Source organism: Tympanuchus pallidicinctus, unplaced genomic scaffold (assembly GCF_026119805.1).
Source record: "Tympanuchus pallidicinctus isolate F22 unplaced genomic scaffold, pur_lepc_1.0 scaffold18, whole genome shotgun sequence".
Taxonomy (NCBI): Eukaryota; Metazoa; Chordata; class Aves; order Galliformes; family Phasianidae; genus Tympanuchus; species Tympanuchus pallidicinctus.
This window is the reverse complement of record NW_026294699.1, coordinates 1376907-1402042: the sequence shown is the minus strand read 5'-3', so window position 1 is coordinate 1402042 and position 25136 is coordinate 1376907. Positions and strand designations below refer to the sequence as shown.

At 56.9% G+C, this 25136-nt stretch overlaps 1 protein-coding gene across 6 annotated transcripts in view; it reads left to right on the top strand.

Annotated features, from left to right (window-relative positions):
- The window catches only part of LOC128079053 (ankyrin repeat and fibronectin type-III domain-containing protein 1-like), a 133531-nt gene that overhangs the window by 85729 nt on the left and 22666 nt on the right, over positions 1-25136 (top strand). For 3 of the 6 annotated variants that reach the window (XM_052679923.1, XM_052679925.1, XM_052679921.1), the window contains 2 exons: positions 4027-4067; positions 23410-23538. In XM_052679923.1, the coding sequence (XP_052535883.1) occupies positions 4027-4067; positions 23410-23538 (170 nt within the window). Of the gene's footprint in view, positions 1-4026; positions 4068-20481; positions 20571-23409; positions 23539-25136 lie in introns of those variants that run through there. The other 3 variants (XM_052679926.1, XM_052679922.1, XM_052679927.1) reach the window with 3 other exon arrangements.

Genomic DNA, 25136 nt, shown 5'->3' with positions numbered 1-25136 from the left:
CTGAGCACCTCTTTCCCTCTTGGTGTTTTTGGTGACGCTGCACTTTCAGGCAGGCTCCGAGCATCACGTGGAGCACTGTTCTTCTCACAGCAAGGGCAGCAGCGGCAGCACTGGCCCAGTTCTGCGATGCTGGTGTAGGGAAAGGAAGAGGGTCCTGGTGTTAATGGCTTTGGCCCTGCTTGGGACACCACTTTCTTAGTCACATTGGCCAACAGTCCAAAAATGGGGGAGATTTAGGTGAGATGTTAGGGGGAAATCCTTCACTCAGAGGGCGGTGAGGTGCTGGCACTGCTGCCCAGAGCTGTGGGTGCCCAACCTTGGAGATGCCCATGGCCACGGATGGGCCTTGGGCAGCCTGAGCTGTTGGGCACAGCCCACGGCAGGGCTGGGGCTGGGGGCAGGGAGGGCCCTTCTGACCCAATCATGCCCTCCCATCTCAGCCAGGCAGTGTCCTTGCTCCCAGCCACCATCTCCATTGGGATGTGCCACGTGCAGGGGCTGCTCCTGCCCCACCGGTGCACTGGGCTCCATCCAAGAGCTGTTCACCTCCATCTCTGGAGCGGAACGGCAGAGCTAGGCGCGAGCCTCACTCAAGGATTTGTTTTAAAAATACATGCCGATAACAATGACTCTCTCCATTATTTCATTAAGGGATTTCAAACGTGCTTCCTAAGCCCTGAGTCATCAATGAAATGAGCAAGTGGCAGCAGCGCGGCGGCCCCGTGGAACGTGACTCACGCTGCGGTGTGGGATATGCACTGAGCACAGGGATGCTCGCACCTCAACCCCCCCCACCCTATGGCATCAGCAGAGCCCTCTGTGGCTCTGGGTTTGTTTTGCCTGTGGATCTGCAGCTCCCAGAGCCCCCCTCACTTGGTGTATGGCTCTCCTGGCAGCCAGCAGATCCCCATCTAGTTGCGTGTGAGACGGCTGACGTTCAATGTTGTGTTGTATAACTGCAGAGATAAAAACTTCCATAGGCCTTATCAATGCAGGAGAGATTGATCTTTCCACCCAGAATGCAGAGGAGTGTGCCTGGCCATCTTCTGCTCTGCTTCGGGAGCTCTGTCTCTCTCAGTCCCCTGGCACAGGTGGGGGAAGCAGAGCTCATCCCGGCTCCCTGCATGCCAGCAGCTCTGCCCAGCTCTGCGTGGCCTATCTGGTTGGTGTCCTCACAGCCCCCAGAAATTCTGATCCTCTCCTCTCTCTGGAGATGGCTTCAGCTCTGCTGTGTGCCAGCACGCTTCTCTGAAGATTCAGGCTTTGTGTTCCCATCCTGCTTCATCCCTCTCTGCTTCATTATGGCGATCCATCCACCCTGTGTTGCTTCCATCAGCCACTTGTCCACAATTCCCCACCTGTCACCATCAGCTGAGATCACCCCACGTTCTGCAGCGGGGCCAGGGCTGTTGGTGCAATGGGACTGGGGCCATTGGTAAAATGGGGCTGGGGCTGTTAGTACAGCAGGATCGGAGCTGTTGGAGCAGAGGGACTGGGGCTGTCACTGCCCTGGGTGACGCTGCTCCTCACCAAAGGGCTTCCAATTACATCCCGCATAGATGGGATGCCAAGAGCACATCCTCACCCCCTGCGCACGCTGAGGAGAAAGAAATGAAATGTGGGGGGAGTTTTGGCTGTGTGCTGCGCACAGATCCTCTCTCTTCTGGGAAGAGGGCAGGGGGGGCTGTGTGGGGGCTGTGGGGAGGCACGGGGCGGGTGGGGGTCAGCCAGTGGGGTGCAGGGCAGCCAGGAGCTGAGCCTGGGCTGCTGGCCCCGCTCCAGGCCCGACTCCTTGGACATGGTGCTGGAATTCTGCTGTCCCTCCTCGACTGCTATTTTCTCTTAATAAGGCTCCAAATGAGATGTTTTGGCTAGCCATCATTACAGAGCTCCCCGCTTTCTTGTTTTGTTTTTCCTCTCTCCAAAGCTAGTGCCTCGTTGTTCTATTCCAGCTATCCAATACCCCCTGAGTTTTCCATGACTCTTAAAAACCAGCTGCTCAGTGTGCTTGCATTAACCCATTCCTTGCCCCCTGGGGTTGCTGCTGCCAGCTGTGGGGCTCTCAGTGTCAGCTATGGAGCACCCAGTGATAGCCACGGGGCCATTAGTGTCACTTTTCAGGCTCTCAGTGCCAGCTGTGAGACCCTTGGTGCCAGCTTTGCCTTTGCCAACTTTGTGCTGGGCCATCCCAGGCTCTGAGCTGCCTTGGGACAGTGGCAGCCATCCTGCAGAGCTCTGCTGGTGCCAGGCTCTGGCTGTGGGTGCAGATTCCTCATGCATCAGGTAGTGGTGCTGCCACCAGTTCTCCACCATCCTTGCTGGATAGCGGATGAAACTGAATTTTTCATGGCTTGGGAACTGCTTTGTAGCCATAGTTCAGGATCCAGCACCCTGGGGTTTAGGCGGCAAGTCTAAGGAAGTAATGGCATACCCAGGGGGAGTGCTGTGCCCGATGTACAGGTGCTGTTCCCAGGAGGGGGACTTGCTTTTGCCACGTCGACGAGTTTGTGTGCTTTGAATGAATGGACTGAGAACGAGACGTGCTGGTTGGGGATGGTCCAAGGATGTTTTCCTGGGGAAGACCATGAGGACGGTTCACACAGAGGCTGCAGAGGGGCCTCTGCTTGTGGGAGGCAGGAGGAAGGCTCAGAGAGGAGGAGGAGCATTGCAACCTATAGAAGAGACCTCAGTGAAAGCCACCTCGTCTTGGAGACCTGCTGGGTGTGAGGTGCGGCTGCCGGCTGCAGCACAGCTCCCGTCGCATTGCCCTGCGCTGTTCCTGCCCCGTTCGCATCCCATCATCCCATCATGGGCACCGCTGTTGCTCACTGAGCTCTGCCCGGGCCAGGGCTCTGCCACATCCCAGTCTGTAGGACAGAGCGAGAGCAGCGCAGCCCCTGCTCCGCGCTCCCTGTGCCGTAGGTTTGGCTACAGCCTCGGGGCTGGGGGCGGGTGGGTGCCTTCAGCCCAGGGAAATGTGCCGGAGCCCGGCCGCTGCCCACGGCCGCTGCGGGACTGCGCAGCGCTGAGCGCCCGGAGCTTTCCTCGGGGCTGGGCAGGGAGCGCTCCCAGTCCCCATTAGCATTCGGCCCCGCTTCTGCTTCGGCGCTCGCCTTCGCGATTGCCTGGCAACCACGGAGCAAAACTACAACAGCTGCCGGGCCCGGCGTGCCTCCTTCCAGCCGACATACGGCCGTGGTGACGGGGACAGGGAGAGGACGGTGGCACGGCCACCCTGTGCTGCTGCCCGGGACCCCGCGCTGGTGGGCTGCGAGGGCTGGGCCGTCCCTGGGAGCAGGAGCAGGAGGAGGTGCGGTGGCTGTGCTGCCGCCCTGGCTTGGTGGGTCTGTTTGTCTGTCTGTCTGTCTGTCTGTCCAAACACCTATCTGTCTGCCTGCCCACCCATCGATCCATCCGTCTGTCTGTCTGTCTGTCTCAGCGTGTCTGAGCGTCACACTGCACCCAGTGCATCCCTCTGTCGGTGGGGGCCTTCCTGTGCTCACCCCATCCCCTCATCCCTCGGGGCCTGGATGGCACTGGGCTTCCAATGGCACGAGCTGCTGGCAGTAGTGGCATTCGTGATGGCACAGCTGTGTGGTAACACGCGAGCGTCGGGCTGTGCTCACTTTGCACGTTGTTGGGGTTTTTCTGGACAGATGAATATCATCAACCTGTCCCCATGCCTGTGGGTCTTTCCGCTGACCCCACACCCTGTCCTGCTTCCAGCCTGCCCTGATTCATGGTTCCACACCGCTGCAAGCGGTGACAGATGTGGATGTGCTAGACTCAGAGCCAATGCATCCTCGTGCTGCTGCCATGACCCTTTCTCAGCACAGCCCTGGTGGCTGCAGGCTGTGCCTGCACTGTTTTAGGGGATGGAGGCTGTGAGCTGGCAGCCCAGAGTTCCCCAGCCTGCCCACCATACACACAGCCCAGGCACAGCTCTTCCTCCTCACACATCTTCATCAGTGGCATTGCTCAGCCATGGGTTAAAGGGATGTATCTGTTTTGTCTTCTGTCTTGCAGAGCCTGGGATCAGCAGACAAGAAGGACTTCTACCAGTCCAAGTAAGTGCCAGTGGTGTTGGTGAGTAATTGCGTGGAAATGCCCGGTTTGTCCATATTGCCAGGCAGCTCCGGCTTGCTAAGATTAGACATCTCGGTGTACAGGAATAGCTGCAGCAATTACATGAGCAGGGATGAGAGTGAAGGGCTGTCAGTCACCTTGACTTCGGGGCATCTGCAGATCGTTAAATCAGATCAGGAGGAGCTGCCAGCATGGGGCTGGAGCTGGGACCCCATGGGGCTGTGCAGTGGGGCTGGGAGTGACGTGTCCACTGCTCTGCTCTGAGTGTGCACAGCACACAGCTGCTGCTGCACCCTGCATTCCCACAGCCTCACTGCAGCACGGCACCCTCCAGGCAGGCAGGTGGTTTCTTTGCTGGAGGGATGCCTGGCAGCATGATGAGCTGCATGGGGGCAAACTCTATTCAAACCAATGGTGAGAGCTTCAGTGCTGGCCCCGAGCGCGGAGCAGCTGTGCGTTGTGCTGCTGAGCGTGTTTGCTGTAGGACCCTGCACTGCTCCTGTGCCATCTGGGAGAAGTGGAACATCCTTCTGTTGTCATCTTTTTTGTACTGGGAAAAAGATGCCATTGGTGTTTTTGAAACTGTGGAATAGTGCTCTGCCATGCGGGGTTGTCACTGGGAGGGGTTTTTTGGAAGGTGTAGAAGGGATTGGGCTGAGAACATCTTTTGTCCTCCATAATTTGGTGTATTTCTTTCCTTGATGCTTTCCAATGCGTTCCTGCAGTGCTGCTCCCAGCAGTGCTGAGCCCACAGGGAGCACAAGGCAGCAGCATCCTTTGCTTCCTGGTCCCATTTATGCTTAACGTCACAGAGGCACCCCTGGGTGCCCAGGATGGCAGGGTGTTCTCAAACCCTGACAGAGCTGCTAGGATGTGGAGTGCCAGCACTGGTGCACGTGTCTGGGGGTATCTATGGGCTCCTTTCTCCGTATGCCACCAGAGGCTTTTGACATCCCAGCATGAGTCTCATGGGTTCCAGCTGAAAGGTCTGATTCAGAGCTGCTCTGTCCACTCACCTGATTTTGGCTACCAGCTTCCCAATACCACTGGCAGCAAGAGCCTGCTGAAAACCCAGTCTGAATCATTTCCTAGGCTGCTGGATCCCACCGAGCCTTTTGGGAGACCACAGGAGCATCCCGGGGGGGTCATCGTGGATGCAACCCCAAAATCAACACACATTTGGCAAAGGATTTGAGAGATGTGTTTGTGACCTCTGCTGACCAAGGTCTGAGATTTCCATGCTGCTCACTGCAGTGCTGCCGTGTGCTTTGACCACCACGCTCAACAGAGCCCAAAGCAGCTCTGGTGTCCAGGGATTGCTGAGGATGGTGATGGCCATTCCAGCTCCTGGCCCACATCAGGAGCGGTGAATCCTGGCTTCTTTTGTGTCCAGGAGGCAGAGTTCCCTGTTCTGCATTATGTGCAGGAATGCTGTTTGGATTGGGAAGGCTTAACCTCAAATAATTACATCACCTGAGAACTGATGGAGGTAGAGAACACCTCGGAGAGAGCAGCACATAGACAGCTGCCAGAGCTGACATTCCCAAGAGAGGAGCTGTGGCCACGAGCCCAGCACTGAGCCAGCAGCTGCACGAGTTTTACCACCTGTGTTGGCTGTGCCAGCCTCACGCTGAGAGCAGCACTGGCACCTCCATGCTGCTCTTCCCAACGGGCTGTCAAGGCGTCAAAATGTGCAGGACACATCCTGGGCAAATCCCATCTGATCCCTTTTGGGGAGCAGCTCCCACCCGCTCCGCCCGCAGCTCCAAAGCCTGGTGCCACTGCATGCCTTGGCACAGGGAGCTGCTGAGCAGGCTGCGGCGTTGGGTGCGTGCTGGGACCTCCAGAGCCCCTTCCGTGTTCCTGGTAGAGGCCCCTTGCGAGTGTTGTGGAGCAGAGCATGGGACCGTGGCGGCAGAACGCTCAGTGTGCAGAGCACTGCGGGTGAGTGAGTCCCCCCCACAGGGGCCAGGGAAGGCTGCTGCTTCCTGGAGGCGTTTGCTCTTCGGTGTCAGGCGCGGACTGGTTTCTTTGAACCAAGAGAGAAATGTTGGTAGTAATAACGATCATAAAGCCCCATGTGAGCGCAGACCGAAATACCTGGATTTAATTAAAGCGCTGCTGATTTGCTGCAGGAGCTGCTTGCGCTCGCTGCCCTCCTCTGCTGAGAGCAACGCTCAGCTGTCAGGAGCCGCTGCGCTGCTCGTGTTTGCAGGCACTTGAGGTGTCAGCACTGGCACTGCCCTCATCCCTGTGTGCAGACGTGGCCGTGCTCAGCCCTCTGTGCCCCTGGAGATCCCACAGCCCTCCTGTGGGCACTTTTCAGGGCTCTGTCCCCATTCCACATTCAGGGCTGCCGCCCACCTTCCGTGTGAAGCCTCAGAGGTGTAAACACACCACCAACCTCTGAAACCTCCTTATGTAACTGCAGCATCTCGTGTTTGTTTTGTCTTGCAGTGTTCGTTAAGCCAAGAGTGTCTGCGGCTAATTTGTTATCACCCTGCTCTTAAGGTGGATGTCTTACACTGAGACCTCTCTGTGCCAGCACAGAGATGAAAGTGAATGTTTCATCTCTGAGTCATCCCCTCGTAATTCCTTGGCATCTTTAAGGATCTAGAAGCCCGTATTTAACACCTTGGAAGCATTAAAAGCCATCACAATAATCTAGATGTGTTCCAAAGCAGGGTGTTCATTTCACTGCCTCCTTAACTCGGGCACTATCATTACAACAGCAATAGCAGTGTACCTGTGTGCTGGGTTTGACTTCTTTGCAGTGCCCGAGAGCCAGAGAGCCGCTCAGCTGGGATGCTGCAAGGAGCAGCCGTGCTGCCAAGTGCCAGGCAGTGAGAGGAGGAAGCCCAGGGGAAGGGGGGGTGATGGATGGTGCAGATGCTGCAAGAGGGTAGGGAAGACAATGCTCAGCCCATCTGTGAAGCCACGAGGTTCTCAACACTGCAAGAAATTGCCCCAGAATGCCTTCACTGAGCTGGAGGATGCGTTGCCCAGCCTTAGGAAGGGCTCTGAAGGCATGAGTGGCAGCTGAGAGGCAGCAGAGCCCTAACCCTGGCTTTAGAGTCAGGGAGTTAGCTTGTCCACATGCAGTGTAATAAAGCAAAGAAGATTCCATTGCTGGGCAGGGTATTGTAGTGGCAGGGGCTGAGCCACTGGGACTTTAAATATATATTTTCCCCATGGGTTTGGATGGTGGATACAGAGCCTATGTTATGGGCAGGTGGAGAGCTTTGAGCCTCTCCAAGTGCTGGGAAAGGAAGGGAATCTTTCCAAGGTGCTTCTGAGAAATGTTGTGGTTCAACAAATGTCACTCTGGGGATGGAGAGCAGAGCAAGACTGAAGCTGATGGAAGAGGAAGGCTAGCAGGGGTGGGTGTGAATGGCAGGAGATAGGGATTGCCTTGGGCGTCCGCAGAAAGCAAAGGTGGTCCTGCAGGGGAGAGGATGGGACCCAGCCTGGAGCTGTGGGGGTGGGAGGGCCATGCAGGTTCCATGGGCAGAAGCCCCTTCTCTCACTGTGCCTGGGTGGCACCAGCATCAGTGGTACCCGGCCTGGGACCAGGGATGAGGACCCGCTCCCAAATGTCCCAGCCCAGGGGACGAGGAGCTGCTCAGCTCCACCCCACACAGGACGGGAGGAGCAGTGCTCCGTGCTGGCTCAGTGCTGCTGCCAGCTCTGGCAGAACAAAGTTTGGGGTTTAGTTATTTCTGTACAGCTTTCAATGTGTTAAGTGAGCTTTCGATGCAGGCTCTCGCTGTGCCGGTTGTCATAGAAACTTGAAGGGCTTTTTTTCTCCTATCCCCCCAGCCCCTTTCTTTAAACCAAAGCTGTTTTTTTTTCCTTCATAATTTCACTTCCAATGCAATTAAACCTGCTCGGCCCCTGCCACACCAGGAGTTGGTGCTTTTGAGCTGTGTCTCCTTCTGTCCTCACCTAAGGGTGGCACACCTTGGCAGCCCTGGGTCCCAACCCATGGGGACTCCAATGTGTTGGGGGTCCCACGCTGTGCCTGAGGCCGCACATGGGGACCCATGCCCTGAGGGCAGCAGCAGGGCTCACTGGGCCATGCTGGGGCCAGATGGGAGCCCACTGCACCCTCTGCAGCCCTCCCACATCCACCATGCCTACCATTAATCACAGCTGAGGAAGCAGGCGCAGGGGGGTTGGGTTTGTGGGTTTGGTGGAATGGGGCTGTCACATTGCACTGTGCAGGCTGTGGATGCTCTCCGAGCAGCATCCCTTCCTCCCAGCTGCTCCAAGGGACCTAGTGAGGACCTGTCCCTGTGCCAGCCCGCTGGCTCTGCCCCTCTCCATGGAGTGGGGCATGTGCTGCTTCCTACTTGACCCATGCTCTGGTCTGGGGGAACAGGAACAGAATTTCTGTCAATAAATTGAACGCAGCTCAAGCTTTTAGAAGCAGGACATTTTCCCAGTCCTCGGATCCATTTTGTGGCCCGTCCCCCTGCGGCCCCTCTGGTTTCAGCGTCCCACTTTAAGCACAGCATCTTGATGGCAGGAGTGCTGCCCTGCGTACAAAGGTACCTCCCCTCTCCCACAAGAGCCACATCAGCCCTTTTTGCCACAGCACCACATTGGGGCCTTGTGCCGGGCTGTTCACCCGTGGTGACCCCCAGAGTCCCTCCCTCACCGGGACAAGTCTCTGCCCCTGAGCGTGGCAGGGATCCATTCCACAGTGCTGGGCGGCCTCAGCTCGTACAGCTCAGCACTACTAGGCAGCCCACATTTCTCTCTTTGCCCCTCAGTATTTCCTGTTGCATCCATCTTTCTGTCATCCACTCATCTTCCAAGTGAGGATTCTGTTTTCTCCCCGATCACCGATGGAACCACCACCAAGCACGCTCCCCCGGACCTCACTGAGGACACATCTCTGCACTTCCCTGCTCTGTTTGGGATCTGCCAGCCAGCTCCCAGCCTGTTCAGTGTGCTTCATTGGCTCCGTGTAGTACTAGCTTTTCAAATCAGAGTCATGAAGCACTGAGCGCTCCGCTTGCGCGGGCTGCGTGTGCACACAGTGCTTTTACAACTCAGCCTGCATTCACTAAAGAGCAAAATCAGGTTCATTTGATGAGATCTCTTTCCCATGAAGACCTGCTGGCGGGTTTTAATTACAGCCTGCAACCTTTAATCATTTCTTAATTTCACTCAGATGAGCCCAGGCTGTGGGTCTCAGCCCTGGCCGCTCTGCAGCCAACTGGGTCCCCCTCCCCCAGGCTCTGCACAGCACAGTGGGGCTGCCTGCCCCCCAGCCCCACAGCCTGAGCCCTGCCCAAGGCACTGTGGAACCCAATGATAGCTGTGCTGTTCTGCCTGTCCCAGCTGTGCATTTTCCTCGTCAAGTTTCTACACATTTTAACTCTTCGTTTTGATTGGCCTCTCTTTGTTGCATATTCCATTTCCACACTGAGCCCTCACTTGGCAAACAGGGCTTTCAGCCAGTTGCTCATTTTCCTACCTGTGAAACTGGACTTTGCAGACATCTGACAAACTCCCCATGAGAAACTCTGTATTTTTCCCCTCACTTTTTCAAAGCCTTTCCTTGCAGTGGATTTATCCCATTCCCAGGCATAAGAACAGCCATTCTGCAGCCTCATGCATGCCCAGCTGGCTGCCACCATCCTTTGTTGGTCTGCAAGGATTGCAAGCAGCCTTGTGTGTGCCTGATTCCAGCCTTGAATGATGAGGAGTTGGCCTCAGGAGTGCTTGGAGATACACATGCTGTGGTGCTGCTCACCCGTGCTGCACAGAGGCTTCAATCTCCTGACCATGGGAATCATTGCAGCAGGTTTCATTGATGCCAACTGCGTGAAATCTCAGCCCGTGAGTGAAGATTTCCAGTGCCTCACTCCTTACTCAGCCTCACTGCTTCACATGGCCATGTGCTGCAGCACAGCAGTTTGCTGCTGCAAAGGCAAAAGCTGCCCATGCTGGTGGAAATGACAGCATTGGCTTTGAAAGCAGTGAGCCTCCGGGTTTCCATCCTTGTGCAGTGCTTCTGGTGGGGCCATTTGCTGTGGGAAAATGAGGGACCATCATGTGAAATGGGCTGTTTACCTGGCTGTGCCGCACAGATGTGGAGATAGTGCTGATTTGCTCTGGGACCAGTGCGTCTGAGGACATGAAAGGAGGAAAGTACATTGGTTTTGCTGCACCCTAACAGCAGCATAGGGGAGATCTGACATCTAAGCTTGCCCTCAGGTGTTGGCCATCAGCAAAGGCAGAAGTCAGAGCAACATGCCGACTGCCTGGGATGTGGGGCAGAGGGGAGGGCACAACTGCTTGGCTGTCCCTGCAGGTTCGAGACATTGTGTAAGGCTGCAGCACCTCCAGCATTGCTGAGAGGCTCTTGGGGACATGGATCCCACGCCATGAGCGCTCCTTCTCTGCCCAGGCTGCACATGGAGCCTGGCTGCTGGCCCAGGACATGTCTCTGCCACATCCAGAAAGGGCTCTTGGAGAGAGGATGAGCCTTTAAGAATAACTAAAGGGTCACTGGGCAGTGATATTTTCTCCTAACTGAAGACCTGATGGAGTCAAGCTGTGGCCAGCACTGGCAGATTGACTCTGAGGAGCTCCATGTATGAGTGACAGGTGCATTGCTCACTAAAAAAGGGCCATTTCACTGTGGGTATGCAGGAGGTGTGCTGAGCTCCAGTACTACAAATTCAGTCCCTCCCAAATTGAAGGTGTTCCAGCCCAGGGCTGTCATGCAGCAGAGGATGTAGGAAGGGGACACAGAACCCCCTGGGACCCTTCTGTATGGGCTGGGCACCACATTGTGCTCTGGTCTCACTGCCCTTGGTTTCACTTCTGGCCCCACACCAATGCACAGACCCATAGAGCACCTGTGGTGTGCTCAGGGGAGTGACATGGAGAGAGGGGCAAAGGAATCCGAGGGCCCCCCCCCCCCCCCCCCCCAGGGTAGTGTACTGTTCCACATTTCAAAATAGGAAAGGCAAGCTTTCAAGAAGCTCAGATCCCTCAAAAGAACCACTGGACATGGCAGTGATTGAGCAGGGGCTGTTTGTAGGTTTTCCTTTGCAGTGGGAGATAGGACAGATAAAGCACCCAGGGAGGGAAGGCTCAGATGTGTTCATTCTTCCCTCATATCAGGGGTGCTTTGTTTGCCAGAAGGGCAATTATTTGGGCTGCTGTCTCGTTAGACAGACGAAGTGCAGATTAGGGCTTGCTGAGGCCCAGGCTTGGATGGGCTTTGCATACAGCCAGGCTGCACCACCTGGCTGTGGTCCTGGTGTCACCTCCTGCTTGGTTCCTCTCCTTGTGACAGCAGGTTCAGTGCAGGGGCTGAGGCCATCAGTGGTGGGTTTGGCACAGCTCGTCCCGAGGCTCCTTGTTCCCTTAGCTGCCTTCTTGCAGAAGAGCAGCTCATGTGCTGCCATTCCGGATCTTTCGCCCCCTTCCAGGCAGCCTCCTGCCCACCCCTGGCATCCCAACATCTGCAGATTGGACTCACCAGCCCAGCACTGGGAGAGCCCTGCCGATGTGGTTGTCCCCACTCCCCCACCTGTCCCCACTCAGTGCCACGAGTGCTGCTGTCACCTCAAGGCACGGCTGTGTCCCTGTGCCTCACTGCATCCAGCAAAACCTCTGCAGCAGCCCACAGGGATCCCCAAAGGAACGTGGAGCCCTGATATGCAAAGGCTACACCGAAATTCGCACCCCAGACACTGAGGGTGTCAGCTAAGATTTCCCGACACAGAGAGAGCCCTTTCAGGTTGGCCTGCTCAGACACTGCAGCTTTAATGCCTGGGCACCCAGCGTGTTTCCACTCCCCTCGCACGCATCAATCAGGTCTCGGTGAGGCTCTGAAAGAGCCAGTTTGTTAAACAAACACACTTAGTGTAAAAAGTTTATTCCAGTTAATTAGGACTTCATTGCAATGGAAACAAATTACCCAGCTGTCATCTGCCAAGCCAAACAGTGCCAGGGCAAAGGGGGTCCCGGCCAGGCGGGAGACAAACAGCCATCTCAGGCAACCTTATTTATGTCCTTTTTATACATTTTGGTATTTATTTGGACATTCCTGAGCAGGAGAGCTGGGTTAACGCCGAGCTGCACGTCCCGGCGTTGCGCGGTGTCGGCTGGTAATGGCTGCAGGTTCTCTGCGCGGCGCGGCGCCGGTGTCCGTGGGCACAGCCCTGTGGCCCCGCAGCAGGCAGGGGGTGCTCAGCAGTGCCAGGTGCTGCTCCCAGCGCGCGGAAGTGACAGATAAACCCATCGGATTAGCAGCGGGTGTCAGGAGCCCGGCGTCCCCTTCCTGCAGTGTCAGTCACCCGAGCCTGGCGGTGGGGCAGGGGGGGGTGAAAGTCATCGAGTTACCTCCCCCAGCTCGGTGCCTCGCTCCCATGGGATGCCCTTGCTCCGTCCCTCTGGTCACGGCTGCGGGCTGCGTGGCGTGTAAAGGGTGTGCGTGGTGAGGGGGGCTGGGCTCATCGGGCTGCGGCGTGGTGGGTTGAGGCCACTGCATGGGGACGTGCGAGGTGACAGCGAGATCCTGCCCTGGCACCAGGATGGGTGCCTGGGTTCCTGTGTGCACCCAATGGGTGAGCCTGCAGAGGGACTTGGACAGGTTCGAGAAGTGAGAGCATAATGAGGTTCAGCAAGGCCCAGTGCAGGGAGCTGTGCTTGGGTCGGGGTAACCCCAGGTGTGTGTACAGACTGGGAGCGCAGCACTGTGAGCTCGCAGCCCCAAAGGCCGACTGCATCTTGGTCTGCAGCAGCAGAGGGGGGCGGCAGGCAGGGAGGGGATTGTACCCCTCTGCTCTGCCCTCAGAGCCCCCAGCTGCAGTGCTGCGTCCAGGCCTGGGGCCCGGCACAGCAAGGAGGGGAGCTGTTGCAGCGGGGCCAGGGCAGGCGATGAAGATGCTCGGAGCTTGGAGCAGCTCTGCTGTGCAGACAGGCTGAGGAGCCGGGGCGTGCAGCATGGAGAGGAGAAGGCTGCAGGGAGACCTCATTTCGGGCTTCCAGTGCTTGAAGGGAGCTTATGAACAGGGAGGGGGCCAAATTTTCTAATACTGTCTGATAGTGATAGGACAAGGAGGAATGGCTTCAAACTAGAAGAAGAGTTGGATGTTAGGGGGAAATTATTTACCCAGAGGCGGTGAGGCGCTGGCACTGCTGCCCAGAGCTGTGGGTGCCCCATCCCTGGAGGTGCCCGTGGACACGGATTGGTCCTGGGCAGCTGAGCTGGGAGGCACAGCCCACAGTAGGGCAGGAGCTGGGGGCTGTGAAGGCTCTTCCAACCCAACTGTGCTGTGATTTGTGTGGGAAAGACAGTGGCTGGCACTGTCAGGTCAGGTTAGGCTTTGACTCTGGAGCTGGGAAGGGAGCCTAGGAGGAATCAGGGAGTTTGGCATCTTGGTTCCAAGAATCAGCTGGTCCATCTTGAGAGACACCTGGAAACTACACGCATGAAACGACACAGAGACCTGTGCTCTTCACAGAAGTGTGCTGCTGGTCATTGCTGCCACGTGGGCAATGGACTCTGTCTCTGCCACATGTGCGTGCTCTGCTCGAGTCCTGCTGTCCCCTCCGGCACAGCCCTGATGCCCAGTGTGCAGGGTGCCACGTAGCCCCTCCGCTGATTCTTTCCCCTCTATTCTTGGGGATCCTGATTTGCTTTTCCTACATCGATTTGTTGTCTGCTTATTTTCAGCTCCTCCAGTGCCATATCCCTCGAGGGATTCTTCCTTTCCCTCTCTCTCCTGCAGGTTTCTGTACAGCAATGTCAATCCCATGGGCAGGAGCACTGGGCACCACACCACCTCACATGGCCCCACCAGGGTGCTGTGCAGGGCCACCGCAGCCACCCCATGCTGTGGGGACGGTGGCCATGGACGCAGCCGCAGCGCATTGGGTGGCCGTGGGCACCGTCCCACTCAGCGCTGCCCTCCCTGAGGTTTCTCTCTTTCCAGCTGCGTGGAAACAAAACCGAATGTGACCCACAGCTCAGGGTCCCCCCGCAGCTCCGCAGCCGAGTCAGATGGAAATTTTTAAGCATTTAAAAGCTGCGCATAGAGTAATTCAAAACAAGCCTCGAGTGTGTTTTGGACTCCATCGAGCTGTCGTCGTCGCCCGGCTTCGGCCGCTGTCTGTCCAGGACAAGGGCTCACTTTGAGCCTCCCCTTCTGCTGCTGAAGGGGGAATGTTTTCGTTCCTAATTTAGCGCATCCGTTCCGCCGGGGTCCGACCCGACTCCCGCAGAGCCGCACGGCGCTGGGAGCTCCCGCAGCGCCTCTCCCTGTCACCGCTCACAAACCTGGCTGCCCTCACACTCAGCCTCCTTTCTCTGGTCCCAGGCTTGTGCTCGGCGGGGGATGTGTGAAGGCACAGTTTGTGCTCGGTTTTTTTCCAGAATTTTTTTTGTTGTTTTGCAGAGAAGGCCGAGTTTGCTTATTTTTGAACACCTAAAATAAAGGTTGACGCGGTGTGGGCTCGCTGCTTGTCCAGGGCAGAGGCAGCGCCAGGAGGTCCCACTCAGGTGTTGGCTCCCAGGCTGAGGTGCACTTCGTGAAGCATCGCTCTGCCGGGCCGCTCTCCCCCTGGCAGATACCCACGTGCTTTGGGTTTGGTCCCTCCAGCAGCTGCTCCCAGCTGAGAGCCCCTCACGAGGCCATGGCAACGTGGTCCCCCCGGGATGCTGAGCACCTGGGATCCAGCACACCTTTCCTCTCTTCTCTCATCCGGTTTGCTGTAGGTCTGACTGCAGCAGTTCTAGGGTTGAAGTTGTCACTGAGGTCTTCTGATCTTTACGATGTTCATTAGCACAGTTCTGATCAAAGAACAGCACGTTCCCTCCCTGTCCTCGTTTTCCCCTTGGTTAATAACCCATTGCTGCTTCGGCTCATTTTGAAAAAGAGACAGTAGCTTTGGGAACGGCTCGGGATATAATGGATGGACGTCAGCAATTCCAACCTGGTCTTTAAAGCAGTGTTAATTCAAAGAGAGGCGCAGCTCAACAACTGTGTTTTAGGCTGCAGAAGGCTCGTTCTGTGTCCGGGGGGCACTGAGGCAGTCTGCCTCGATCCCTGGCGGTGTGGGTTGCTCTGAGCTGGGGCTGTGCTGGAGCATCCTATAGGGCTGTGCAGCGGTACCCTATAGGGCTTTAGCAGTTGAAAACACTGGACTGGGGCTTGGGGTGCCCAGTAGTGGGGCTGTGCTCAGACCTTACACTGGGCCAAGTCACCTCAAAGCAGGATGAGAGGCTGTGCCCATGGGGTGCTTTTGGTAACACCTGGGGTTTGGCTCCATGGGTGGTTGGGATGGCTGCGTGCCTTTGGCAGCCATGGGTAAGAAAGCACTGGATGCCCGTGAGATGCCCAAAATCTTGTTGACTGCATCCTATCCATTCCTTGCTCAATTCTCAGCACCTCCAAGTCACCTCTTCTACTGTCTGTGGAAGCACAGCCAGCACAGACACACCTCAAGGTGCTGTTCCAGCATCCAAACCCAACGCTGCCAACATGGGCTTTTTGCAAACCCTCCGGCAGCTCACGTCTGCAGCATTGCATGGATCTGCTGCTGGGACCCCGGGGGGCTGCGTACTCCATGACAGCCCTGAGGAAGCTGCAGGGCAGTGTGAGGGTGCTGTGTGTGGGGGGGGAGCTGCTTCCCATCATGTCCCACCTGTGTGTGTCACGTGCTGAGATGTGGTTTTGGCAGTGACCTGCAGTGTGTTCTGTGCCGGAGGATGGAGCGTGGTGCAAAGCATTTGTGGTGCTATTGCCAGCGCAAATAATGCAGCTCTTCTTGGTTCTTCAGGGCAGCAGATTTTCTTTACGGCAGAACCCTCCTGTGGTTTGTCTGTCATTGCTGGCTGTTTGCTTTCAGAGTGTCTGAAGCAGCCTGCTCAGGCTCCCTGCAGCAGCCCTGCCAGCAGCACCGTGTCACACATTGCGTGTCTGTGCTCTGCTGTGTGAGGTGGGCAGGTGCTGCCCCGTGTCCCCGTGGGTCCCCCCCACAGAGAGGTGTGGGCCAGGCAGTGTGGGCACGCTGCATTCCGATTCTTCACCCCTTGGGATGGGACTGCCTTGCACAAAGAGGCTTCTGTGTCCGAATGAAGTGCCTTTCAGCAGCCTATCTGGCATGGCTGTTCTTCGTGGGGTCTGAAGAAATGGGCCTGATGGGGATTTAAGGGATTTAAGGATGGTGGGCACAGTGTGATGCGCACAGCTGGTGGCCCACGAGCTCAGTTCCAATGGACATTGAGTTTGTGATGCCAGTCTGCACAGCCCTGGGTAGGACGAGCTAATAGGGAAACTGAGGCACCAAGCTGTTGGCTCACAAGGGCCTGACTTACTCAGCCTGGACTGCACCCTTAGCTTCTGCAGGACCCAGGGAAAGCCACTGTGCTGTGTCCTCAGGGTCCCACAGCTCCCATGGCCCTGCAGTGCCCTCAGGAACCAGCTTTCAGCTCTCGTAGTGCTTGCCTGGAGCTGTGCTGTTGGTTCCTTTGGCCCTGGGTCCCTCCCCGCCGCCGCAGAGCTGCTCTGCTTGGCTGCAGAAATGCGCTCAGCATCCCAGAAATGCGGCTTTCATCCGGGAGCCAATAGTCACACAGCCTCCGTCCAGAAACTATCATTATCGGCCGCTTTCTTGTTCTTGGTTTCTTTGAACTACAGCTCCCAGGATGCCTGAAGATATGCAGACATCCGAAGACAGTGGTTTCCCATAAACTTTTGGGGTTTCATGCTTTGTAGGCAGGAATGTTTTTATTGCATCGCAAAGCTCTTCAAGTCCCTCAAACCTCCACGGTGGTTCCATGCTGTGGGGAGGAGCGGGGGCTGCCCGGGGCTTTTCTCCGGTGCCTTTTTCCTCTTGGTCCCTTCTCCAAGGGGAACCTTTGCACGTCCCTGGGAGCAATGAGCGAGGCACAGTGCTGTGGGGGATGTACCAGCAGCAGGGAGCCTGGCAGGTTGCGTTTCCAATAGTGACACGCTCACGAGAGCTACTGAAAAACTGGAGAGGGAAATTTTCCTTTAGCTCGGAGATGCTGTAACTGTGACCGAGTGGATCTGGTGCTTGCTGCATTCCCACAGTGTCTCTGTGGATTTGCCCACAGACCAGGCTGTGTGTGAGCCCCACGGCTCCGCAGCCTCCTGCTACCCAACCTGGGGCTGGGCACTGTGGTGTGGGGCTGGCCTGGCTTGGGTGACTCCTTACCTTCTGTGGCTGGGTAGGTGCTGAGGGGAGGGCACAGCCCAGGCCATGCTGTGCCTCTTGCCTTGCCCCACAGCACCCTGCACACATGCTGTGTGAACACAGCATTCCCCACATGTATTGCAAGCCTGGGTGCACCGGCGTGTCCATTTTCACCGCTGTGCCATGTGCACCAACACGTCCACGTGCACGCGTGGCTGCTGGCACCTGCCTGCCCTCTGGGAGCTGCCCGATGGCGTCAGCCGGTGTGGTCCTCTGCAGGTTGATGCCCGTCCAAAAAGGAAAACCATGGAGGCTCTGCGGCCGGCTCGTGTTAACCACATCACTCCTCTCCTGCACTTGGAAAACCCGGCCGGCTGGGCAGCCCAGAATAACAAGTCTTTCCATTCCTGCGCGCAGCGTTGGACGCGGGGCCATCGAAAACAAGGGTTGGCTCCGGCGCGAGTGCCGCCGTCAGACTAAACAACAGCAGGTCCATGGGCTGCCCGTGCCCCACAGCGGGCTGCTGGGCAGAGAGGGGCCAGGCAGGGCTGGCGGCAGCGTGGGGCTGACACTGAGCATCCGCATCTCGCGGGGCTTCTCTGCTCCCCGGTGTGGGGGATGTGCAGGGGAGCCCCACAGCCCGAGGTGCCTTTGACTGCCGCCACAGAACCTCTGTGGGGAGGGAATGCTGAGCCCTGGGGAACTCGTCCTTGTTCTGAGCAGATTGATGGGAGGAAAGGGGGTTACCAGGGTTTGCTTTGCAATTCATTCTCAATTTTCCCAGGCTCTCGGCTAGTTATGTTAGTTATCCTGTTAGTTATGATAAAAGCTTGAATTGCTACAGGGAACATTCTGAAGAGCGAGTGCTGGAGCTGTGTGTGCCAGCCTCCTGTCCCCCAGCAGGAAGGGATGCACGCACATGGCTCCGTGTGGCATGAGGACACTTGAGGCTCATGCAGCCACCGTGGGACAGCCCAGGTCCTGTCCTGCTGCCTTACACAGCCCAGCATTTCTTCACAGAGAGGGAGATGGCAGAATCCTTAAAAACAAGCCAAATGGCAAGGATTTGACCTGAGGAAAGCAGTTTCTGCCTGTCTTACGTTCCCTGCAGTTGACTGGAGCTTCGTTTTGATGTGGCCGATTTTGAGGGTGAAGCACACAGATGCACTCCCATGAGATGGTGCTGCCAGCGGTCTGTTACACGGCAGGATCAGATCTCTGCTCCCACATCACAAAGAAGGGTCTCAGTGGGACTGGGAGGCCCCAGCCCAAGCCAACAGCCTGTAAGGAAGACCCAGGCGGTGCAAGGCCAGCTGAAGACAGCCCTGCCTCACCAACACGTTGGGCTTGGGTCTCTCTGTACTCAGCATCCCCAACGTGCCCATCTCTGCTGCTCTGCAGGCAGGCAGCTGCTGCTCCGAGGGCAGAGCTGCTGTCGCCGGGGAATACAAATGAACAAAATCACTGCTTTGGCAAAGGATTCGTAGGGGAACGACATGCAAATTTACCTTCCATTCCGAGTGTGGATGGGCATTAAAACACAGTGTTTGAAAGCCAAAACAAAGGAACATTTTAATTTAGGACTCATGAGGCGGTCCCTTCTGCTTGGATTTGCATCAAATCCTTTGCAGCAAAAGCTGTAAGTTTAACAAAACTCAAAGAAAACGAGGAGAAGTTCTAAAAATGCCATCCAGTCCCAAGGATTGGCACTTCTTTTGTGCAGCAACCGGCTGGGTGCTGGATCCCATAGAGGCCAACAGGTGTTGTGAAAGGCAAAGGATGGGCGTTGGGTTTCTTGTCTTTAACGTGGCTCCAGCAGAGTCAGCCTGGGGGACAGCTGGGTCAGGGGACCTCAGGGTGCACCCAAAGGACCATGACACCGGGTGGGGAGTGAGCAGGCAATGGGGGGCTGCACTGTGGGATGTGTCAAGCCGCTTCCCAGCCTTCGCTATCAACACCTCACATCTCAAACCCGCGCTCGGAAGCAGCTGCTCTGCTCATCTGACCACACACAGAAGGTATCTCCGTCCTTCTCCCCACGCTTCCCTTCTCCTCTCACCCTTGGGGCCGCCCGCCCTCCTGGTGTTGTGGGTCAGAAATAGACAGCATCCCCCGACTCGCTACTTGTCATACATCCCAATAATGCCAGCTATAATTAGCTGCAAGTATCAAAGCTGTGCTGCTGGAGGAACTTTTTGCAGCCCCATTATCATCCATTAAACAGAGGATCTCACACGGGGCCTCATCCATCCGTGGTCCGGCTGCCCCTCCCCATGTGCCTGGGGGTGAGCTGCCCCCAGTGCTGCGGTGCCATCAGGCCTCATACTAATCGCATTAATCACACTAATCATGTTAATCATGGCTGAATCAGTACCGCCACGGGGGCATGGGGGGGACCAGGAGAGATGTGGGGCTGGAAGGAGCTATGGAGCAGTGAGCATCTATCCCTGAGGCTCTGAGCATCCCACCCAGCTGCCCGCCTGCAGCATGTGTGTGCAGCACTGGGGGCTCAGGAGGTCCTGTGGGCATTTGTCACCTGTGAGGCCACCACCACTGGGGACTGCTGACCGAAGCCATTCCCTGAGCCGCCAGAACAGCCCAGCAGTGTGAGGGGCTCTTGGGTCACCTGCCCCAAACTGTGCGTGGGGTTTGGTGAGAGCTGGGGCCGCTCTCAGCGCCGTTGCCCCTTCTGCTGCTGATGGAAGAGGGTGGCAAAGCAGGGCAGGCAGGGAACAGGGCCTCTGGGGGCACGAGCGGGCTCAGGGCACGTCGTGGCATTGGAGTGTGTGTGGTTAGCCCTGGGCCCCCTCCCCATGCCCAGTCCCCATGCCCAGCCGCGCAGGCTCCCTGTTATGTAAAGCACCGACAGCGCGACCAGGAGATTCTTCAGTGTCGGAATCTGAGTCACATGGGGCTGTTTTATTTCCCCCTCTGCTAATCTCGTTTCTATAGAAACAAGATTGAGAAAAAAAAAAAAAAAAGAAAGAAAGAAAAAGAAAAAAAGAAAGAACGAAAGAAAGGGGAAAAAAAAGAAAGAAAGAAAGAAATAGAGAAAAGAAAAAAAAAAAAAGAGCGGAGCGCAGAGCCAGCAGGATCCTGAGGTGATGGGTGAGGGAGGCGGAGGTGGCAGCTGGGAGCGGGGCAGCGGGGCTGCGCTCCCGGCCGGGATGGGAGCGTGCGTGCGGCTGTGTGCGGAGAGGGGATGGGCATGGGGATGCTGCCGGGGAGCTGTGCGCGGCTGAGCGCTGCTGGCTGCTTGCAGAGCGCGAGGGGAAGGCGGAGGAGCGGTGCAGGTGAGTGCGCATCCCGCGGGCATCGCATCCCTCCCGGCGCGGCACCGTGCGCGGCCCACCGCTCCTATCCGTGGCTGCTGTTCTGGGGACGCGCCCCGTGGTGCCCAGGGAGTGCGGGGCTGACGGCGGGATGGGGTCTGTTTGTTCGGTGCTCGTGTTTGATGCTCGCCGGGGGCTGCGTGTGTGCAGCCGTGGGTCCGTGCGTGGTGCCTCTTTGAAAACTTCTGCCTGCTCGGGAGGTGGTTCTTTTTTCTCCTTTTTTATTCTGGCTGCACCTGTGCAAATAAAGCGCTTCCAGGAGCCCAGCTGCTCTGCTGAGAGGGATGCGGGAGCTGTGCCGGCTCCTGCCCTCTGTCCCTTCCCCAGCACGGGGGATGAGCCCAGCTCGGATGCTGGTTGCGCAGGGACCGTTCCAGGGGGAGGCACTGCGAAAAGCGCTGCGGAGTGCCTGCAGCCACCTCGTGCCCCACCCTGGCGCTTGCATCGCCCGTGCCTGCTCCGGGGGATGCTGGCTGCCTTGCAGGAGCGGGGTCAATTGGTCGCCACGTCCAAGCACGTGCTGTGTCTCGGACCAGCGAGTGCAACAGGTGGGAGCTGCTCCTGCCACGGCTAAGATGTCTCCCTCGCTGCTGCATGGCTGCTTCGAGCCCTCATGCAAGGTGCTGGTGAGGGGCTGGGCTGTGGGCAGGGGGTGCTGCTGGTGCCACCTGCGTTGCCTGCTCCTAGTGGGTTCAGGTGCCCTGAGTGCCTTGTTGCCTTTCTGCAAAGGCCCTGCAGTCTGGGGACAGAGCAGGCACAGAAGCTGCTGCAGAGAGGTGCTGACCGTGCATGGCCCTCACATGCACCAAGCTGTGATTTCATGGGGAGGGGGGTAGCTGCATTTCTCCCCCACCCTCTCCTCCCCCCACATCCCGTTGCCTTCACTGCCAGCCTGCTCCACTGCAATATTCTAAGGGAAGGGACGAGCCACAGCTCGGTTGTGCTGCTGCAGGAATCTCCAGGGCTGATAATTATTTCTGGGAAAAAGATGCTGTGTTCGGACTTAAACGCTGACATGGGACTCTGAACATGTGTAATCTGGCTGACAGATGGCAAGTCAGAGAGGTGTGATTTATGATACAGCACAGTAGCTGAACAACCTCCTCTGGTTGTCAGGAGACGGCTCTCCCCATCGCTGCGGTTGATGTTTCAATTGATGGCTCTCCCTGCACGTCCCTGGCTGGTGGCAGGTTGGGCAGGAGCTGGGGCCAGGATGGTACCGGTGCTGCTGGCAGGAGACACACACACCTTGCTGGCCGGTGCAGCCTGTAGGGGATGGGGCTGACAGCCAACAGTGAGCTGTCCTCACTGCGTGGCCTCTGTGCCTCGGTTTCCCTGTCATTATTGTAATAAGAATTAAGGGACAAGGGGCAGCTGTTTTTGGAAAGCACCTGGGGAGTGGATGTGTGTGACAGCAGCATCCCTGCTGTGCCAGTATCCTCCCAGAGCTGGGCACGGACCCAGCAGCGTCCCAGAACCAGAGCTCAGGGGGCTGAGGGTGCACCCAGCATGGAGCCTGGGGGCGAGGGCAGAGGGCAGAGGGCATGGTGTGGGTTTGGGCACGGCGTGCGTGCAGCCGGGGCAGAGCAGGTATGATTCATTCTCTCTTCTGCAGCACCGTTTATGTAAAGCAGTGCTGTATAAATAGCCAGATGATACTGTAATGTGCTCCTGGATTTCTAAATAGAAAAGGAAATGAAGTCTCTGCTGGAGCTCTGTTGGGTCTGGTGGCCTCAGCACGCATGGTCACCCAGCTCCAGCACAACCCCTTTCGCCCCCCCATGGGCACCGTGCCCCCAGTGCCAGCAGCATCTCTGCATGCCCACATCTTGCTTCCTGCAGTGCCCCTGGTCTCCTGCTCCCAGGCTGCCCCGTGCCTCTGCACAGAGCCCTGTGGGCACCTCTCTCTGTCCTCCCTATACCCTCCACACCTCTCGGCTGCACTGAGTCTGGGAGAGGATGCAGGCCGAAGTACTGACTGCTCAGGGCCAATGGGGTTGCATTCCAGGCAGGTCCCACAGCCCCCAGGCCCCTCAAGAGCAGTGATGGGCACAGAGCATTGCTCCTCCCAGCCGTGACACGGCCCCAGAGAGGCTGCATCTGCAGCAGCTCTGCTCCCAGTGCTCCCATGGGCTCTCCTCACCCCGTGCTTCCCTGCAGCGCTCTGAGGGGGAACGCTGGGGTTTGCATTTCTGCTTGGTTTCTTTAAAGGCAAACCTCATCCTTTACATCAAAGTAGTGTTTCTTCCCAAGAATGTGAGGAATGACCCTGGAAGGGCTGACCAGCTCTTTCCCGGCGGTGATGGCGGAGACGAGCGCCTGCTCCAGAAAGCTGTCTCCACCCCGTCCCAAGCAACAGCAATTCATAAGCTGAAAAATAAATCAATAACCAGAGTTAATGAATTGAAGATGTCTGTGTTTAAAATGTATCAGGAAAAAAACTGTTAGCTGCTCGTGGTTTATTTAATTATCGTAAGGAAAGAGCGAGAGCTCTTATTTCTGAGAAGTCCCTTCCCTTTATGTTATTGTGTTTTAAGAGGCATTTGGTCGGCGAGACAGCTCAGGACCCCAGAGAACAGCAGCGTCGGCCCTGGCAGAGCGTGGCAGCGCCGGTGCCGGGCAGGGGCTCAGCTCTGTGCCACTGCTGCAGCCCTGTGGGGCTGACGCTGGAGCCAAAGCGCCGCTCAGCCTCTGCTGCTGTGCTGCCCGCTCTGGTGCCCCTTGGAGCCCCCTGCCCCTTGCAGCCCCCAGCACAAGGTACCTTCAGTGACATTAACTCCTTTCCTCTCCCCTTCCCCAGGTCGGAAAGCAGCCTCTCTAGGTTTGCCCACCGCTTGTCGGTGAAGCAGAAGCAGGAGAAGAGAAGGAAAGCTGAGTATGGCTCGGCCGAGCTGTCTGCCTTCCGGCCCAGGTCTCTGAGCATTGAATGGTAAGAGCTGCAAGAAGGGGCTGGGGGCAAGCAGCCTCCCAGCCCCCTCCTGCTCCCCTGTCCCCACTCTGTCCGTGCGTTGCCCCATGGGAGAACACCCTTCGAACCATCACCCCATTGCAAGAGTGACAGGCAGCCCCAGATGGGCTCCTGCTGTGTGGGGTGAAAGGAGAGCAGCGAGACGGGCATCCATCGGGGCTGGGCAGCTGTGAGCCCGCTGTGTTGGGTCCCAGCCCCGGGGCTGTGGGGCTGCCCCTTCCCCACGCTCAGCCCTGCTCCACCCCAGCTTGCTGAGCTCTCATTCAGCAGCCTTGGAAGCAGATCACAGCCGGCCCTCCCCGTGCTGGAGGTGACCTGCTAAGGATATTTTAGAGAACTGGAAATTGCATTGCTCTCTGCTTCCTTAGATGGAGAAAGGAGGGTAAAGCTTAAAAAAAAAAAAAAAAAAAAAAAAAAAAGTGAAAAGAAGAAGAAAGAGAAAAAGAAATGCTCAGAAATTTTAAGAATGTCAAGTTTGGTTTTTGCTTTCCCTGCTTTCTTTGGAGAACTGTCTGGCATTTGTTGTATGTTCTCACACTTCTGTGTGAGGCGGTGGGTCCTTCTCCAGGCTGCTCCATCCGTGAGGTTGTTGGGCACAGAAGCTGTGCAGGTACCAAGGAGGCCAGGCACAGAATGTCAGCTCTGTGGGATCAGATCATTTTCCTCTCCGTTACACAACCTTCTTTTTTGCTGAACCAATGTCATCAGAAAGCTGTACCTCAATTGCTCTCAATCTTCCAAACACGAGAATTTGTTACATGGCAAACAGGAAAAAAAGCAAAGCGCTCCTCAAAACCCATCGGCTTGTAGTTCTCCTCTTTTCTCATCATGTACACATGAGAGAAGTCAGCATTTCTCTTCTCCCTCTAATGCCTCTGTCAGCCCCGGGGGCTGCAAGATGGGAGCCCATTGCTCTGCAGCAGTTTGCACAGCTGTGGCACCATGACAGCAGGAAAAGGTGCTGCTCTGTGGGACGGTAGGGCAGCCTGCACACGGCTCTGGGGGAGGACAGGCTGGCTTTCAGCTCAGCTTGCTCTGTTGTGGTGCTGCACTGAGTGAGCAGGGTCTGATCCCGAGTTCAGCAGTGACCGAGCAGAGCCCTGTTAGTTCTGCTTATTACTGGGAGTGGAGGGAGAGGTGGCAGGGAAAAAGTGAAGTCTTGAGAAAACACTTCTTTCATTCATAGGTTGTTTACCCAAATAAATACTTCATTATTAGGATTTATTTTTTTTTAGGGTATTTTTTTAAAGGCAGCACCACAAAGTGCCCACTGTTGGGGCCCTGCAGCACACTGGGCAGTGCAGCACGAGCCGGGCAGGGGGCCTGGAGTGCTTCTGGCCACAGCCCTGGGGGGGTTTTGCTGCTCCATGATACCCATCTAACTCTGAACCCTCAATGAGGCGAAGGCTGAGAGACAAAAGCATTTGCAGCTCAACACCTTCTGCTGTCTGAGTTCCAAATCAGAACCCTGATGGCCCCCACAGGGACATCCTGGTGTGTGCAGAGCCCCTCTGGGAAATGTGAGCATCCCTCTCTCCCTTGGGGTGAGCTGAGGTGAG